This window comes from Aspergillus novofumigatus (genome assembly GCF_002847465.1).
Source record: "Aspergillus novofumigatus IBT 16806 chromosome Unknown P174scaffold_5, whole genome shotgun sequence".
NCBI lineage: Eukaryota > Fungi > Ascomycota > Eurotiomycetes > Eurotiales > Aspergillaceae > Aspergillus > Aspergillus novofumigatus.
The window spans coordinates 2,962,339-2,979,733 of NW_020194278.1; the positions used below are offsets into that span (position 1 = coordinate 2,962,339).

At 52.5% G+C, this 17,395-nt stretch overlaps 6 protein-coding genes across 6 annotated transcripts; 1 reads left to right on the plus strand and 5 right to left on the minus strand.

The window, feature by feature from the left end:
- Positions 1–206: 206 nt before the first annotated feature.
- On the minus strand, positions 207–3,798 carry P174DRAFT_443228 (glycine decarboxylase subunit P). The gene is made up of 8 exons (XM_024827769.1): positions 3,489–3,798; positions 3,304–3,464; positions 3,274–3,276; positions 3,193–3,246; positions 2,827–3,171; positions 1,100–2,802; positions 487–1,055; positions 207–421 (listed from the first exon to the last, which is right to left on the minus strand). The coding sequence occupies exons 1-8, from the start codon at positions 3,610–3,612 to the stop codon at positions 366–368; spliced, it is 3,015 nt and encodes a 1,004-aa protein (XP_024681942.1). The 5' UTR covers positions 3,613–3,798; the 3' UTR covers positions 207–365.
- Positions 3,799–5,281: 1,483 nt separating this feature from the next.
- On the minus strand, positions 5,282–6,000 carry P174DRAFT_230213 (uncharacterized protein). The gene has a single exon (XM_024821406.1). The coding sequence runs from the start codon at positions 5,796–5,798 to the stop codon at positions 5,439–5,441; it is 360 nt and encodes a 119-aa protein (XP_024681943.1). The 5' UTR covers positions 5,799–6,000; the 3' UTR covers positions 5,282–5,438.
- A 125-nt stretch (positions 6,001–6,125) lies between these two features.
- On the minus strand, positions 6,126–8,369 carry P174DRAFT_443230 (putative phthalate transporter). Its single transcript, XM_024827770.1, has 10 exons — positions 7,792–8,369; positions 7,701–7,740; positions 7,526–7,654; positions 7,359–7,476; positions 7,160–7,305; positions 7,011–7,115; positions 6,899–6,960; positions 6,749–6,842; positions 6,382–6,686; positions 6,126–6,326 (listed from the first exon to the last, which is right to left on the minus strand). Exons 1-10 carry the CDS (start codon positions 8,013–8,015, stop codon positions 6,203–6,205), a joined length of 1,347 nt encoding a protein of 448 aa, XP_024681944.1. The 5' UTR covers positions 8,016–8,369; the 3' UTR covers positions 6,126–6,202.
- Positions 8,370–9,764: 1,395 nt separating this feature from the next.
- Positions 9,765–11,687, minus strand: P174DRAFT_432660 (putative MFS transporter; the record flags this gene model as incomplete). The annotated part of the gene is made up of 4 exons (XM_024825761.1): positions 9,765–10,062; positions 10,116–11,177; positions 11,239–11,401; positions 11,471–11,687. 4 exons carry the CDS (start codon positions 11,685–11,687, stop codon positions 9,765–9,767), a joined length of 1,740 nt encoding a protein of 579 aa, XP_024681945.1.
- A 2,388-nt stretch (positions 11,688–14,075) lies between these two features.
- On the plus strand, positions 14,076–15,887 carry P174DRAFT_513746 (dienelactone hydrolase; the record flags this gene model as incomplete). The annotated part of the gene is made up of 3 exons (XM_024832005.1): positions 14,076–14,322; positions 14,378–14,815; positions 14,872–15,887. The coding sequence occupies 3 exons, from the start codon at positions 14,076–14,078 to the stop codon at positions 15,666–15,668; spliced, it is 1,482 nt and encodes a 493-aa protein (XP_024681946.1). The 3' UTR covers positions 15,669–15,887.
- On the minus strand, positions 15,820–17,325 carry P174DRAFT_443233 (D-serine ammonia-lyase DSD1). The gene is made up of 5 exons (XM_024827771.1): positions 17,063–17,325; positions 16,886–17,002; positions 16,345–16,831; positions 16,086–16,291; positions 15,820–16,029 (listed from the first exon to the last, which is right to left on the minus strand). The coding sequence occupies exons 1-5, from the start codon at positions 17,231–17,233 to the stop codon at positions 15,883–15,885; spliced, it is 1,128 nt and encodes a 375-aa protein (XP_024681947.1). The 5' UTR covers positions 17,234–17,325; the 3' UTR covers positions 15,820–15,882.
- Between the last annotated feature and the right edge of the window lie 70 nt (positions 17,326–17,395).

Below are 17,395 nucleotides of genomic sequence, written 5' to 3' on the forward strand. Positions count from 1 at the left end.
CTCAGGTACCCACTGCTGCCAAGACCATGTGCTCGTCGCCGCTCTGATAAGATAAGCCATTGGGAGTACTACGGAGGCACATACTATGGAGAACACATGGGCTACGATAGACTAATGGAGACATTGATGAATGATGATATATTGATATGCAACTGCGTTGAGCAGTGCAGACTGGTATTAACTCGCTATTTTCGGCCGCCACAGCTGGCCGCCACTCTAAACAAATCAAACGCCATCCCAATGTCTATCATGACTTGTTGAATCGTATCATGCTGCTCATGCCACCGTAAATGCCTCCAGGCAAGTGTTGAAAAAAAAGGTTGAAATAAAACTGAATCAGAAGAATGTTGAAACATGGGTATCATTTAATCCGTCTCCTCTACCGGGCCGCAGGTGCAGAACAGGTTCTGATCACCGTATGCTACAGATGAATTAGCTTCGTCTCTCCGGAGAGAAAAAAAGAAAGGAGAAAAGGGAAAGGCTTACCATCATCTACTCGGGTCACCGAGGGCCAGAACTTCTTCTCCACCAAATATGGAAGGGGATACGCCGCAGCCTCCCGCGAGTAGGGACGGGTCCACTCGCTGGACAGCAGATCGCGCTGCGTGTGAGGGGCGTTCTTGAGAACGTTACCCTCACGGGGCTGCTCGCCGCTCTCAACGGCGGCAATCTCCTTGCGAATGGAAATGAGCGCATCACAGAACCGGTCCAGCTCCGCCTTGTTCTCCGACTCGGTGGGCTCAATCATGAGCGTGTTGGCCACCGGCCAGGACATGGTGGGGGCGTGGAAGCCGTAGTCCTGCAGACGCTTGGCAATATCGATGGCCTCGATACCGCAGGTATCCTTGAACTTGCGCACATCGAGGATGAACTCGTGGGCGCAGCGACCGTTGTCGTTGGTGTAAAGAATGGGATAATGGGGCTTGAGACGGGAGAGGATGTAGTTGGCATTCAGAAGCGTAATCTTGGTGGCATGGGTCAAACCCTTCGCACCCATCATGTTGATGTAGTTGAAGGTGATGGGAAGGATGCTGGCGCTACCCCAAGGAGCAGCGCTAATGGGGGCGAAGAGGTCTCCCCACGCTTGGATTGCAGGTACTCGCTGGCTGGGTGCGAAGGTAGGAAAGGACGCAGGTGCTCCGCGACGCCAATGGGACCCACGCCGGGGCCACCACCGCCGTGGGGGATGCAGAAGGTCTTGTGCAGGTTCAAGTGGCACACATCAGCACCAATCTCGCCGGGAGAGCACAGACCGATCTGCGCGTTCATGTTGGCACCGTCCATGTAGACCTGTCCGCCGTGCTGGTGGACAATCTGGCAGGCCTCCTTGACACCAGGCTCGTACACGCCAAAGGTGCTGGGGTAGGTGATCATGATGGCCGCAAGTTCATCCTTGTGTTTCTCGCATTTGGCCTTGAGGTCAGCCAGGTCCAAGTTGCCGGTCTTGGTGTCGCACTTGATCGAGACCACGCGCATACCAGCCATGGCAGCACTAGCAGGGTTAGTGCCGTGAGCCGAGACAGGAATCAGGCAGATATTGCGCTTCTCGCCTCCGGTGGCTTCAAGGTACTTCTTGATGACACGCAGACCAGCAAATTCGCCTTGAGCACCAGAGTTGGGCTGCACGGTGATCTCGGCCATGCCGGTGATGTCGGCAAGCTGCTGCTCAAGATCGTCAATCATCTGCGTGTAGCCCTTGGCCCTGTCGGCGGGCGTGAAGGGGTGGATCTGCGAGAACTCGGGCCAGGAGACGGGGATCATCTCGGTGGTCGCGTTGAGCTTCATGGTGCAGGAGCCAAGAGGAATCATCGAGTGAGCGAGAGACAGGTCCTTGGATTCGAGGTGGCGGATGTACCGCAGCATTTCGGTTTCGGAATGGTGCGTGTTGAACACGGGGTGGGTGAGGTAGGACGAGGTCCGTTCCAGGTTAGAGGGAATGGACTTGATGCCAATCTCCTCAGAGAGCTCAACCTCGCTCTTGCCGGCGTGCTTGGAGAAGACCTGCAGCAGAGACTTGACCTCTTCGCGGCCAACGGTCTCATCAAGAGAGATACCGACCTTGGTGGCAGACACGCGGCGGAGGAAGGTGTTCTGCTCGCGAGCGGCCGCAATGAGGGCGTCAGCCTCTTGGCTGCTGGCAAATTCGACAGACAGGGTGTCGAAAACAGCGCCGCCCTTGACGGGAACGTTGTAACCCAAGGCAGTCAGCTTCTCCTGCAGAGTCGAGGTCATGGCCATGACACGCTGGGCGATAGACTTGAGGCCAACCGGACCGTGATAAACGGCATACATGGCACTCATGTTGGCAAGCAGAGCCTGGGCCGTGCAAATGTTGCTGGTGGCCTTTTCGCGACGGATGTGCTGCTCGCGGGTCTGCAGAGCCAATCTCAAGGCCCGGTTGCCCAGACGGTCCTTGGACACACCGACGACACGTCCAGGAACCTTCCGCTTGTACTTGTCGGCGCAGGCAAAGAAAGCGGCGTGAGGACCACCGAATCCCATGGGGACACCGAATCTCTGGGCGTTACCAAATGCGATATCCGCACCGAACTCACCGGGAGCCTTGAGGAGCGTCAAAGCCAGCAGATCGGTAGCAACGCTGAAGGTACCACCAGCGGCGTGGATGCTGTCGCTGAGGGCCTGGAAATCGTACACACCACCCTCGGTGTCGGGGTATTGCGCGAGAACACCAATGAGATTGTCACCTTGCTTCTTGACCAGCTCAAAGTCGTTCGCCATGATGTCACCAACGACCAGGTTGATTCCGAATCCTTCAGCGCGAGACTGCATGACCGCAATGGTCTGAGGGTGGCACAGATGAGACACCACATACGCCCTGCCCGGCTTCTTCTGCTTAGCCATGGGGAGGGTGGCCAGAGACATGGTCATGGCCTCGGCGGCAGCGGTGGCCTCATCCAGGACGGAGGCATTGGCGAATGGCAAGCCGGTCAGGTCGGCGGTCAGGGTCTGAAAGTTCAGAAGCGACTCCAGACGGCCTTGACTGATTTCAGGCTGGTAGGGAGTGTAGCTGGTGTACCAAGCGGGGTTTTCCAGGATGTTGCGGAGGATAACCGGAGGAACAATGGTGGGGTAGTAGCCGGTTCCCAGGTATGTCTTGCCGGAGACGTCAATCTGCTTGCGGTAGGTCTCAAGCAGCTTCAGCATATCCGTCTCTCCCAAGCCACCGTGTACACTGGAGCGAGGCAGGTTGATGTCGGCGCTGGGAGGGGTGACTGTGAGGTCTTTCTTGGACAGAATATCGGCGGGAAGCACTTGCTTGACGAACTCATCCAGAGATGCTACCGGAGGGTCCAATGCGGCCAGCATCTCCTGAGCCGCCTCGGGTGAGGGGCCAATGTGACGGCGGGGGAAGGTGTCGAGGGGTTGGAAGAGATCGCGAGGATGAGGGTCGCCATGGTCAGCTACGGAGCTGGTATAAACTGCCCGTCGTGAAGCTGGCGTTGCTTGTGTGGTAGTGTTGAGATAACGGCGAGTGGCCAAGACCGGCGAGGGATAGGCCTTTCGCAGGGAGATTGAGGCAGGAGAGGTACGCAACCGCGTACGAAGGGCAAGCTGGCGAGTGCCACGGAGGGCGCACCAGGATGCAGTCATGCCTGCGGATAGAAGAAGTCCAATGGACCGAGGCGGAATGTCCAGAGGAGAGTTAGGTTATGTCGTCACAGGTCGGTCTCACGACTCGGTGAGCTTCAACGCATGAACAGGGATGGATTGGGACGAGAATTGAGAAAGTTAGGAAAAGAAGAAATAAAAGAAGTCATCGGAAGAAGAAAAATCGACCAGCACGAGATTGGCCGTCATAATTATTATTTCTGCTCATTGTGTCCGACAAGAAGACCGCGGACGATGACGACCGACGGCGGGAAACTTTTCGTCCTCGTCCAATACGCCGATAACGCCTGCCCGGGCCAATCGCCGTCTGGTTACATATCCGCCGACGCGACTGATAAGACGTTTTCCGCGGGAAACTCGTCACCAGGAGCAAGGGCGGATCCAACGTGCCAGTAGCAATTCGCATGAAGGAAGTTGTGTGTCAATCAATGATCCAAGCTTCTATTCAAACTGAGCTAGACTTGAAGTATTCAGCCTGCAGTTGCATCTACTCTGTCGTGCAAGAACCGACCGACCTCAGCTTCCTCCAGCAGTCCAGCTTCTCCGATAGGTATTCTTGATTGTTCCCCGGTATGCTTTTCCTGCGGAGTTCTCATAGGGAAATACCGGGGACATCCAATAATGGACATGGGTCCATTTAGTCTAGATCAACAATAGAAACATAGCTATTTCTGTGAGTGGGACAACAAAATAGTTCTGTAGTCGACGCGATAATCCGTATACTCTTAATGCAAACCACTCATCTTGCAGGAGCTTCATACTTGCTAGCCAAACTGTCTCCCGGAAATGTTTGGCAATTCTGTATATTCCATTCCGTCTTCGAAGAAATTGGCCTAATTGGAGTGAAGGAGCCACAGCATGTATAAATTTATAGTGATCTAGTAAACATGTCTTTGCAGAAGAACTAGAGGAATATGTCTCTAGCCGCCAAAATCCCGTCATCCACGTGCTGTTCCATTGACTGGGCCACCTATCGACTAGGCCTGAGAAGAGAGGAAACAGTGCAAATAAAATCCTCTGTTGTCATCTCCTTGCTGTCCATGAGGGCTTTGTAGTGTTCAACCTCATCCTCGAACTTGTCATACGCAGCTAAATCATCCAGCTTGTTAGTCCCAACTGTTTCCACTTCCTCTGTATCCCCATACTCATCGATGCGCTCATCCCACCATTCAGCAGCTCGACGTCTTCTCCCGGATCAGGTGAAGGGCTTCTATTTCCATAGCTACCTTCTCGTCTGCATATTCGGGGGAAATGCTGCTAGCTCGAGGGGGACAAAGGAACCAGATTGTCCCATCGTCAAAGGCAAACTTCTGGCCTAGGTTGTATGCACCGTTTAGGAAACCACCATCCAGCCGGCATGAGAGATTCTTGGGATGAAAACCCTTGGAACCAGTTGCAGATACGTCCGTCCACGCGAGCCATGTTTACTCGATTGACCCGATCTGACTCTTCTGCCATGTGAAGAAGGTCGAGAGGGTTGTTGTAGTCCATCATGGAAGATTGTCCCTAGTACAAAGCCAGAACGAGAAATATGTTTGCCAGAGATCATGGAGCATGGCCAGGTACATGCATAGCGGAATTCTGTCTGCAATCAGTGATTTTGAATGAGGCCGACTGGGAGCAGATGGCCAATAGACCATCAGGCCCATGCAGGCCCATGCTTCTAGGCCAGAGGTATTAGTTCGTCTTGAGTACAACAGGGGTACCTAACCTCAGACAAATTCAATCAGCTCACTAGACGCCTTATACCACACGTTCTTAACCCCTTTTCTCATTAAATACACCCTTTCCATCAGCCTCTCCCATCTTCATCCCCTTCTCATCCACCTCCCTCTCCTCCCTACCCCACCCCGATCCCTATTCCTTCCCCGATCCTGATCTCGATATTGATACCTCCGAAACCCCTCCTCACACCCCCTACAATAAACTCTCAAATACCCCACCCCAACACATTCTCTACACCGCTCAAACGCAATCCCCTCGCCATCGCAACTACGACACTGCATCGTGATACACGGCGCATGGAACTCCCCGCGTGCCTTGTCGCCGCCGCCCTCCATCTCGAAGAATCCACGTTTGCCGAAGCAGGAGGGGCATGGCTCGGAGGTGGTTCCTGTCCCGGTGCAGCGGGAGCAGGGGTGGGTTGTTGGGCAGGTTGTGCAGGGCATTTTGCCTTGGCTGGGTAGCTAGTTAGTATATAGTCTATTGATGGGTGTTTGTGTGTGTATACTTACGCTTAAGCTTTGGTTGACGTGAGTAGATAGATCGATGGTGTTAGTAACTTCTGTGGGAGGGCTAGTGCGGGGTATGATTCATGCTAGGAACTGTTGCTTATTATGATAAGCTTATAGCTGCAGCCTGGAGCATGATGACAGCCGTTGAATCACCAGGCTAGGCACTAGTAAGGACGCTGACAGGGCTTATTTTTAGTTTTCTCTAGTGCGATGTATGCCTTAGACATAGGGTGATATCACCTAGCCAGAATCCTTGGCTCGTAGTATAGACAAGTTCATTAAACTGCATTATATGTGAAAGCTAGTTACATCACGACAGTCCGATATCTCATCCATATTCAAATCGTATACCGGAAGTTAGCCGACCCCTCGATAATCCGCTGCCCGCGATCCGCCTGCTTATTGCAGATGCGGAACCAAACACTCATAGAGGCCACGATAATCAGAATTAGAATATTGCATCTACATCAGTTAGTATTTCTTCAGACATGAAAAAAAAAAAGAAAGAGAGACGCACCCGATGGTCGTCCACATGCCAGGCCGATATCCCGGCGCATCCTGGGATCGGAAAACCAGACTGCTGACGATACCGCCAATCCCACCGAATCCCACCAGGGTCGCGCTGGAGCATGCTCTGGTCCACTGGCCGCGGACATTGTTGGCCTGGTAGGCCATGATGGCGGGGATGTTGGCGTTGGCGCCGGCCGTGGCGAGGAAGACGCCAAAGTAGCGGACGGCGTTGTTGGAGTGGAAGCCCAGGATGGGCAGGCCGATCAGGCACAGGATGGAGTTGATGGCGACGAGGACACCTCGCACGCGATACTTGTCGCCGACCCAAGCAGAGGCGAACATGACGATGCCGGCGAAGGCGAAGGGGGTGCGACGAGGCATTGCGAGGCGCCGACGCTGTAGCCCATGCCTTGTTGGAGGATGATGGGTAGGAAATATGCGATGGCGTAGGTGACGGTTGTTGTGCAGCTGCAAATGGTCAGTGGTGGTGGAGGGGTCTTGGTCTCTGCTGAACGCGGACTTACAGGAAGATCATTGCGAAGCCCCAAATCTTCGGATCGAGAGCGGGGTGAGGAAGCGGGTTAGACTGAAGGGCTCATCATCAGCATCGGACCGGTCCCGGTTGATGCGCCGGACGATAAAGGCGCATTCCTTTTCGCTGAGAAATCGCCAGGACTTGTGTGCGCGATCAGGAAAGTCGACGAGTAGGAGAAGGGTCAAGACTCCAATAATGCCGGTGATCTATATCGTCAGTACTGGCATTAGGTCTTGCGTGGTTGACTTACCACTCCCTCCATGATGAAGATCCATCTCCAGCCTCCCAGACCCTGGATACCAGCCATTTGAGACAAGCCGAAAGCGAGAATACCCGCCAGGGCCGAGGCAACACATCCAATAAGATAGAAGACCGAGAAACGTTTTTGGACGTCGTCTTATGTCAAGTCAGTACACAGCACCGGCCATCCGGGACGAGGGGACACTAACATCTGACATACCAACTGGAAAGCAGGTACACACAACCGGGAAAGTACCCTGCTTCCAGAAGACCAAGCAACGCACGACATGCAGTCATTTGCTTCCAATCTTTCGTGAAGCCCATTCCCTGTCTTGCGATTAGGCTGATGTCCCTCGACCTGAACAGGGAAACATACGATCAAGATTGCGCCCCATGAAATGACAATAGCCCCCAGGAAAAAGGTAGGGCCCAGCTTTCTCGTAATGACCGTCATGGCGGGTTGGAAGATGACATAGGGGACGAAGAATATAAGCACAATGACGGACTATTCAGTCAGTTTCAGGCCCGTGAAATCGAGACGTCGCACATACATATCTCGTTCCGACATGCAATCCCAACTCCTTGATCATACTATTCAAGTTAATATTGTCCAATGTGTCTCATAAAATTAAGGCTTCATACCCCGCCACAGCAGCCATACTGAGATTCGTCCTGTCCATCAGCGAGACGCAGTATGCAAGACCCGTCATGGTGACCAGCCGCCGGTCAACGCGGTGGATGATCTTGCGCTGCTCCTCGTACGAGTATTCCTCGTCGTAGTCGACGTTGTCGAGAGCGCGCTGGCCGACATCTTCGACTTCGACCTTTTCCGCGCTGCCAGGCTTCTCGCTGGTAGGAGGTGACATTGTTTCTGAATCAAGCGGTTGAGCTGTCTGTCAAACACCAGTTGGACGATAGAATTGCTGGTTTTAGTCTCAGATCGGCGGGGCAGAGACAGATAGATATACGTTGCAGATCGCACACTCTATGATATTCAAATAGCAAGCTTTGAGACAATTGCCCCTCTATCTGAAGCACTGTCCGATCTGTCCAGCCTCAGCTGATCTAATTCGTCCGTGTAGAGTGTAGACAAGGAACAACTACCGACAGCGCTAAACAGAACAGAGCAATAGCCGACCTGGTTTGGTAAAATACCTCGGTCGCTGGCGAGTGCACCCCAGGCAAAACAGGGGGAAAGCAGAATTTTTCCCCAGAATTTGCGCTGGGGGGATGTGGAGAGCGGCGCAATAGGACGATCTGGAGAGGGTCTGGATGCGGGGGAAAAGACACAACTGACATCAACACTGGCCCTTGGCAGCTTGGCGGGATCAGGGCCAAGCGGTTTTAGGTTTCGCGATGGAAGTTACGCGGTCAGCTGGAGCATGGACGTTGAGCAGAATAAAATCGAAAGTCGATAGATGCAGGAAATAGAATGGTGTATGTCCATGGATGAGTGGGAAAGATCTGGTCGCTGTCCTGCAGATATGTACAACCTCATCCGGAAGACTGTACGACACCAAGGTATCCTTCTCACTCAACCTGAGACTAACATGTATTTCCATCCTAATTGCCACTCTACTGAGGCCCGTCTCCACAATTGCCGCACAGTCAACGTGTCTTCTCTAGCAACTATCAGACTGCTTGTACAACTTCAGTATAGAACCCCGGGTTCACCCGCGCCAACCTTCCAAGTCCAGTTGTGGCTGATTGAGGGCCTGTTACCTGTCGCTTGCGTTCGTTATAGCTATGTAGCTAACTAGATACCTAGGTAAGGCAGCTATCTCAAGACCCTGTCCATTTCCCATAACCTAGGCACGACACACAACCCTGGTCTAGTTACCACCAACTTTAATCATACCAGGATCAAAGCACCTCCATTGGCCAAAAATCTCCCAAATCATGCAAGCACAACTAATTCAGCGCAGCACAGGATTGATTCCCTTGTCTTTCTTCAAACCCACATAACATGTCTTGGTTCAATCTAGTCGCAGCCCAGACCGCTAGCCCAACCCACCACAGCCAGACACCAGAACGAAAGCGAACCAGCCTACTACTAGACACACTACGTGGGCAACACCTTGGCACACCCTTGGCAACCTCGTAAACAAGCTCAGAGTCTCCCTGCTGGTTTGCTACCCCTGTCGCTGGCAACCAAGATCAGGCAATCGCCCGACAGGATCGCGCCTATATCTACCCGTTCAGGTGCTTACCCCGGATTTTTGCGATTTGAGTTTCTAGGTGGCTCATCGCGGGAGTTTCAGTGGTCACTTTATCCAACGAAGATGGTGTGGAGGGGTAATATGGATGGGTGAGAAGAGGGGATTTCCGGCCGCGAGATGAGCAGGTAAGCCAGCTCTAAAACTGAGTTTCGATTTGAGTTTGGCTGATACCCTGTTAGGACTAAGTCCGGGGTAGAATCTACCTACTATCATCTCTATTCTGGTTCAGCCGTTCAGGCCATGTGGCCACTGGCTAGGCAGTTGTCCAAACCGAGGTAACACTAGTATGCATCCTGGCACCACGACAGAAGACGGTCTATCCGTCCAAATAATAATTACGATCCTTATCGCAATGCAGATAAGAATAAAGTTGGTCATCACAGATCAGAAGAAAGCTCAAGAATCCTCCTCTTGAATCGGAATTAATGGTTCTCGCTCTTCATCCCCCTCCCAGGCCAGTCTCTTCTCCTTCAAGCGCTTACCAGCAATCTGCACATACAAGACGAGCACCGTACCTACCACGAATCCGGCTGCCGCCAGGAAGATGTTGACAGGGATTGGGTTGCCGTCGAAGGGTCCGTGTGTCAATGCGTCCAGCGCGTATTGACTGAAGTTCACCAAGCCGGACACGCAAATAATGGTCCCATACACACGCCCAAATGTTGCAAAGCCGAACACCTTGGTGGCGTAGTCCCTAACCGAGGTTAGCCCACGAAATATACAGGAGACAAGGAAAATAAAACTTACGACATGGCTGAATAGTACAGCGGGCGCAGCAGGACGAACAATGTCACGGTGGTGTAACCGGCCCAAGCCGCTGGCACCGAGTTCAGTGCTCCAATGAGCGTTGTCAGGATGACAATGATGGTCAACATGTTCGGAACGCTCAGGTGATCCAGGAGCAGACCGATGAATGGGGTGGCAAAGACACCCCCCACGGGTAAGGCCACATCGAAGAACTCATTGATATGTTCAGCCAGCGTGTCGGAAGCCAGCATGAACTCATACTGGGCCCGAATGGTTGCGATGAAGTAATTCATCCGCAGCATCTGAAGGACAGTCATCAACGTGATGAGAATAAACCACGGCGTAGCCATCTGCTTGCGTGCGGGCAAGCCATGAAGGACACCCCAGACCACACTGGTCGCATGGCGCTCCGCTTCCTGCTCCTCGCGATGTCTTCTTTCGTCGGCATCACCCAGGACTCGGTCGATCTGGCGCATATCGTCCATGCGTTCTTCGGCTCGTTGACTTCGCACCCGGCGCAGCTCGGAGTCGCTTTCAATCTCTTGGTCTGACTCGTGGATATCTCGCATAGGATCCTTGGCATGTTCCATCTTGACTTCCAGCTGATGCGATGACTGATAATCTTGCGCGGGCATGATCGTAATCAAGGCAACCAGAAGGCAGACCGGAACAGCCACGTAGGCTAGGAAAAACCTCTGCGGTGTAAAAGTCTCCGGGTTGCTCTCATAGAGAATCCGGTAGAATAAATACACCGCAGCAGACGCATCAAATGCGCCGGTAACCAGAGCGACGATGATGCCCGCATGTCTGGGGAACGCATTCGCGATCTGGAACGAGGGAACAAAAATGAATGTCCCTCCAAGAGCTAGGAAGAAGTTGGCAATGATGTACCCATCGAAATCCGGTCGCGAAAATGAAAGCGACATCAGCACGCTACCAGCGACAAGCAGAGCGGACCCAATGAAGCCACAGAGGCGCGAACCATATCGGTCGAGGATGGTCCCAACCGGCAGAGCAGATACATTAGCGGTGATGGAGCTAATCGTGAAGAACAAATTCAGCCTGAAGGAATAGGTGTTCAGCCAGGGAAGACAAAATAGCTAATCTTGTGAAAAGAACCTACCGAAGATCTTGCTCAAAACAAACTTCTACGCCATCACGCAATTCCTCTTTCGTGCAAAGGTCGCGATAGACGCCTTGCTCGATCAGGACAGGCTTTAAAGCAGCGAAGCCAAAGACAATTCCAGACGCGAACCAACAGGCGAGGATCGTGATGGTTACCTGGACTGAAATAGGTCAGGTCCCATCCTCAATTGACGAAAGGGTGAAAAGCAAAAGACGACGAATTTGCATACCAAGTCTAATCGCAGTCGAGACCTCGTACGCCGGAGTGCCCGACTTGTCATCTATCACCGGTTCTTGGCGCTCATGAAGAACATCGTAGCTAATCTTGCGTCGGATCGGCACTAAGGATTCGTCATTGTAAGTGGTGATGGTCTCATCGTCACGAAGGTCCGGTTCTATCTCGCGGTCCACGCCATCAATTGCAGAGACATGCTGCACCAAAGACATGGCCTCTGGCGCCTGGTCAATGTCAGTAAAATCAACACGAGATGAGCGTGATGCTCTCTTGAAAGTAAATACCTCTGATTGCGACGCGGGATGATAATTGAGAGCGTTGCAACCTCTGAGGGGCGCGAAGGTTACTTATTCCCGCCAGTCGAAGCTTCTGGAGCGAGTCATGTTTCCCTGCTCGCAGCGACCCACAGAAAGAAATTTTCTATGGGGCTTATGACGTTAAAGTCTTCCTTCAGCTTAAAGTTAGATAATTACCTCTGGTATTGATGATACTATTTCCGTTCAGCAACAATTCATGACGGTTTCAACTATTGGAGCTTGAGCTTGGGTCACAAGCAGCTATAGAACTGGACCAATTGCCGCCATCGCACTATCAACAAGGGCCTATTCAACCATGGTCAATGTGAGGGTCTTATCGATCACCCAGCGATCTAACGAATTATCAGCGTCTGTCAAATCTCTATCCTAGGGATGAGTGAAAATATCTCCGAATCATCACCAAAATAAATTGCAATTTATCCTCGGTCAATTCCTTACTTTGACTAAAGAATCGGGGACGGATTTTCTGCGATTTAACGACCTGCCGAATTGCCGAACCTCCCCACTGGTAATTTTCTTATCGAATTTGCGACCGTGCAGAGTCTAGACTGAGAGAAGCATCAAACCTACAAACTCGACGCATACAAGATGTCGACAATTGCGCTCACTATGCGAGCTTTTCAATGATGCTGACCAGTTCCTGCTGTGGGAAGTGATAATGAAAAAGGATATGTCATTGATAGGGAACGGTCGGCGGTCCGGACTTCTTCCATTAACACCTTAAGAGTCCTAACAAAACATACCATATTCCTATATACACAACATCCCGACAGGCACAGCACAGGTATTAAAACCGCCAGCTCTGAAACGCCAAATAAAGCCACACGTGAAAAAGCACCGTCGCCACCACAAATCCAATAAGAATGCCACAACAGCAGCGCCTGACTCTCTTCGCCAGAGCCGGCGAGGGAGAGGAAGGGTAGATCGTGTCGCGGGGATCCAGCTCTAAACGCTGGAAGGTGGGCGGAATCGTGATGCTCGTATGAGAAGCATCAGAGTATGGAGTATATTTTGGCGCGCTGGGTTCCATGTTCGAAGGGCTTTCATCATTGTAGGGGGGAGGGGGAAGATCCTGGAACGGTAGCTGTCAGCATCTGGCGCAGATCCGGGGTAAGGTTTAGGCGGGGAGGTTATATCTTGCCTTGTCTGTACCCATTGTAGAGTGAGTGGATAGTAGATTGGTTGGATAGTAAGGAGATGTCTACTGAAGCCAGTGTAATGGAGGACGATAACATGTGGACCTGCTTACGCTGGAGCTGAAGATATAAACTCACAAGCTAGTCGAAGTGAGGGCGCTTACGCCAAGGCGCGATTATCTGTAGCCGGTACGCAGACATGAGGACTATTATTAGATGACAAAGGTGTACGGAGTTAGCGCTTTGAATATTGAGTTTCACTGGTTTTGCATCCTTGATATTTGTGCAGTATAATGAATGCGTTGCCAACAGTGATGGATAATAGCAAACAGAAATATATTCTCAAGACGAACTGGTGTGTAGGGTATGTTTGCTAAAAACCAGACCATCTATATTATCAAACGCACCACCACATCATTTTGACACATAAGCAGGATCAAATCCCGATCTGATTCCTGGGAATATATGTGCTTGCCAGCAATAACAAGAGAGGAAAAGAGCAGCGGAGTATATGGATGCCTGAGGCAGGACAGATATGAGTGCCATGGATAGAATAACGAATTACTTGTTCCTCTACCACTCTATTTCCGTACATGACAGGCTTTCGCCACTGTCAGACACCTTGGGTCCATCGGCATGTGGGGTATGGCTGTCTTCTTACTTTGTATTACTCCGTAGTGTCGTTGGTATCGTCAATCTTGTTGCTGGATCTGTCGAGCTTCCGTCACATCAGAATATCTCTTGTCTTGACTATGTTGTCAACAGCATAAGTCATGCACCACAAAATCAACCTTCTGGATTGCTGATTGACAACTGTCTCTGCATTTAATACTCTTGTCAACCGGTTGAGCCTATCGAGGTGAAGCAGGAATCGGATGATGTTGGTGAAGAGATACAATGACGTAGTGGCTGCGGGAGAGTCGCTTGACTCGCTTCATTGGGGATGACGTAGGAAGCACAGCAACGCAGTCCACGGAACCAAATAATCTGGTAGATAATCCCCCTGAGAACCACTGATTCAGAATTTTGGACATTCTTCCATAATCTCATTGTCATCCGTTTCTTCCACGTGGGCTCGCCCCTTATATATACGGCGTATACAACACCTAGGACTTTGTTCAAGACTTCAACACAACATCCGCGGATCATGGCCCTCCTCTCTATCAATGCGGGTGGTGCGAGTGGAGGATTTCTCTACAACTCCAGCTTAGCAAAGACTCGGGTCTGCATCACGGCCGAGACACCAGACTTTGACACTGCGTTCATTCGTCAATGGCAGGATGAGGGTTTTGAGGTCATGTACCTTCCGTATAATGATGGAGGGAAGGAATATACCAGTCAATTGAAGTCCGTCAAGGAGGGATTGGGCGTAGGGGTCAACTATGCTGTTATCGGTGGGTGCCTTGCGTATCCGAGATGCTTTGAGTATATAAAGCTAACTGGCAATAGCATTCGGTGACGCCGCCTCGTTCTGCCTGGATTTCTATCTCAAACCCACAAACGCCAGCCGTCTCAGCGCTCTGATATGTTACTATCCAACCAACATTCCCGATCCGCGCTCGTCGTTCCCTCCCTCCGTCCGCTTCTTGACACATCTGGCTGGTGATACTGTGGACGTAACGACGGTGCCCACGGCATTGGGCCTGCAAGGGAAGAAGCGTCGGACCACGAGGCGAATCAACCAGGGTATTGGGACAGGGGAGCGTCTCAACATCGGACACCAAGCCTACACTTATGATAACGTGCAGCCGGGATTTGCAGAGCACGACCTGGAAGAGTATGATCGGCTGGCAGCCGAGTTGGCCTTTTCCCGCTCGTTGCAGGTGATACGGTCGACAGTTACAGACAAGACAGATCTTGAGAAGCGGTGGGAGGAGCATCTGGAGGGTATGCTTGCCTGTGTCCAATGCCATATTCAGAAGCCTGATGACTGACGTGGACAGCGCGATTCTTCTCTATGAATCTGAACAACGTAATGGAGCAGTATGTCGACCATCTCACCCCTAATGTCACCTACGCGCCGACCATGAGCGGAGGCATTGGAGCACGCGACCTACGTCGGTTCTACGAACATCACTTCCTCCACAACCTGCCGCCGTCGATGCGGCTGCGTCTTTTCTCACGCACCGTCGGCGTTGACCGCGTCGTAGACGAGCTCTACGCTTCATTCGAACACACCCAAGAGATCCCCTGGATGCTCCCTGGTGTTCCACCAACCAACAAGAAAGTCGAAGTGATCCTCGTCAGCATCGTGAGCCTGCGCACCGGAAAGCTGTATTCTGAGCACGTCTACTGGGATCAAGCCAGCGTCCTCGTCCAGATCGGACTTCTGGACCCTAAGCTCGTGCCGCACGGAGTGGAGGGCGTCGACCGGCTGCCGGTTGTCGGAAAGGAGGCCGCACGGAGGATTCTGACCGAAGACCCGGAGTCGGAGCAGCGACACTACCATAATCGGCTGATTCGTGCGGCGCATGCGAAGCGCAAGGGCAAGCATGGGAAGAACGAGCTCGTGGAGGAGTCCGGCGCTGAATTGAGGAGCGAGGCGGGAGACTCTGTGAAGACGGCAAATATCAAAGGGAAAAGCGTACAGCGGCAGTCGCAGCCCGAGGAAGAGGATGGGGCTGATGGTGAGGAGGAGGAGACGGAGACTGAACGGAATGGGAACGGGATTGCGAATGAGAGCAATGGGAAAAAGGCAGCATCCGTGGAGGATGATGATGATGGAGAAAATGACGACTAATGAGTTCGACCTTCGCGATGGATATGACTATGACTATGACTATGACCATGACCATGACCATGACCATGACTGTGACCGTGAACAGATTGCTATACGTTCGAGGTACCACTCCTTCATGTGCGACTTCTCCGGGATCTTGTTTATTTCTCTGGCTTTTGTGATTTGTGTTATATATCCATGATAATGATCAATCCTATCCTATGTCTACTCGTAACTACCACCCTTTCCACGGCACCCAGGTCTCCCTAACCACATCCCCCTCATCAGCAACATAATACACATGATGCTGCGCAGCAGTAATACAAGCATGCTGAATATACAGCATCACCTTCTGGCCCACACGAAACACCTCCTCGACCCTCTGACCCCAGACGCACCCGTCAGCCCCAAAATCCCATGCTCCTGCGCCATCCTCACAACCGCCCACCCAGGCCGGTCAGTCACACGCCCAAAGCCCGCCACGTCGCTCATCTCCTTGGTCAGCGCGACCGTCCCCGCGTTGATAAGCGCCTCATTACGCTCAGGATACACACTGCACACCTCCGCCAGGACGCGGACCGCCTGCTGCTCTTCGGCCACAAGGCCGGTACAGACTTGCTGCAAGTCATTGGCGGGGAAGTTTCCTACCCCTCACCATCAGCGCCAACATTCTCAGGAAGCAAACAATCAATCATACCAGCATGTAACTCCACCTCCATCCCCTCCGGCAACTCCCTCCGAAGCGAATTCACCACATGCGCCGTCGGCGTCGACCCAAATGACACCACCACTTTCCTCCCCTCTTTTCTATCAAGATACGCCGCCGCACGAACCACACCCTCAACCTCACTCTTCAGCACCGCCGCCGCAGCCTCCTCCGTCCGGCACGCATACGAATGCCCCGCATGGCAGTAGAACCCGTATACCTCCGCCGCCGCCGAGGCCTCCACCTTCCCCACGAGCAACTGCAGCGCAGGCGAGGAACTCTCCAGCCCGGCGCGGTGAGAGCCGACGTCGACCTTGATGAAGACGGGCCAGGGGGTTGCACGACCCGTAGACTGTGCGAATGCCTCAAGGGCGTCGATCTGGGCTTCATTGTCGACCATGAGGACGATTTTGACCTTCGATGAGAGCGCTGCGAGCTGCGGGAGGGCACTGGGGTAGATGGGGAGGCCGTAGAGAGCCTTTTCTCGGGTTGGTGGTTACTGTTTGTTGCTGGAGGGAGAACGGGGGCTTACTTCGTCGAGGATGCCCTCTTCTGCAAGGGGGAGGGCACCTCTAATCTCGCAGAGGGTCGAGGCGACGATTCTCCGGTGGGTGCCGTTGTCGAGCATCATGCGGACTACTTCGAGGGACTGGCGGGGTTAGGGTAGGTTTTTTATTGTTACGTGGTAGGATAGACTGGAGGTCGGTACCTTGAGCGTCTTAACGTGCGGTCGGAAGGAGATCCCTAGCTCTTTGACGTCCTGGAGGAGCTGTTTGATATTCCGTTCCAGGACGGGTTTGCTAAGCACCAGTGACGGGGTGGGTAAGTCCGTTGCTGGCCGGCCGATGAAGGATTCGTGGTTTTGTAGGGAGAAGTCCATTGCGTAGGATAATGGGTGATTACTTGGATGTAATGTTGACAGGTGGGTTTAATCCTCTTTCTGCAATTTGAAGAATGCTTGCAAAAGAGAAGATTGTTGACTTGATGCAACTGGCGGTGCGGGGTTTATCAATGGTTCCCCGCATTGGGCGATGAGGTTACA

Bases quoted from the DNA above. Each gene is read 5' to 3' on its own strand.
- P174DRAFT_443230 (XM_024827770.1), bottom strand. From the start codon at position 8,015: ATGTCACCTCCTACCAGCGAGAAGCCTGGCAGCGCGGAAAAGGTCGAA. The intron at 7,655-7,700 runs GTATGTGCGACG...CTGACTGAATAG, and splicing joins TGCATGTCGGAACGAGATAT to TCCGTCATTGTGCTTATATT. The intron at 6,327-6,381 runs GTGCGTCTCTCT...TAACTGATGTAG, and splicing joins GGCATGTGGACGACCATCGG to ATGCAATATTCTAATTCTGA.
- P174DRAFT_230213 (XM_024821406.1), bottom strand. From the start codon at position 5,798: ATGCCCTGCACAACCTGCCCAACAACCCACCCCTGCTCCCGCTGCACC.
- P174DRAFT_443233 (XM_024827771.1), bottom strand. From the start codon at position 17,233: ATGGACTTCTCCCTACAAAACCACGAATCCTTCATCGGCCGGCCAGCA. The intron at 17,003-17,062 runs GTACCGACCTCC...TAACCCCGCCAG, and splicing joins CGCACGTTAAGACGCTCAAG to TCCCTCGAAGTAGTCCGCAT. The intron at 16,832-16,885 runs GTAAGCCCCCGT...ACCCGAGAAAAG, and splicing joins AAGAGGGCATCCTCGACGAA to GCTCTCTACGGCCTCCCCAT.
- P174DRAFT_443228 (XM_024827769.1), bottom strand. From the start codon at position 3,612: ATGACTGCATCCTGGTGCGCCCTCCGTGGCACTCGCCAGCTTGCCCTT. The intron at 3,465-3,488 runs GTTATCTCAACA...CTACCACACAAG, and splicing joins GCCGGTCTTGGCCACTCGCC to CAACGCCAGCTTCACGACGG. The intron at 2,803-2,826 runs GTGTCTCATCTG...TGCCACCCTCAG, and splicing joins AGCCGGGCAGGGCGTATGTG to ACCATTGCGGTCATGCAGTC.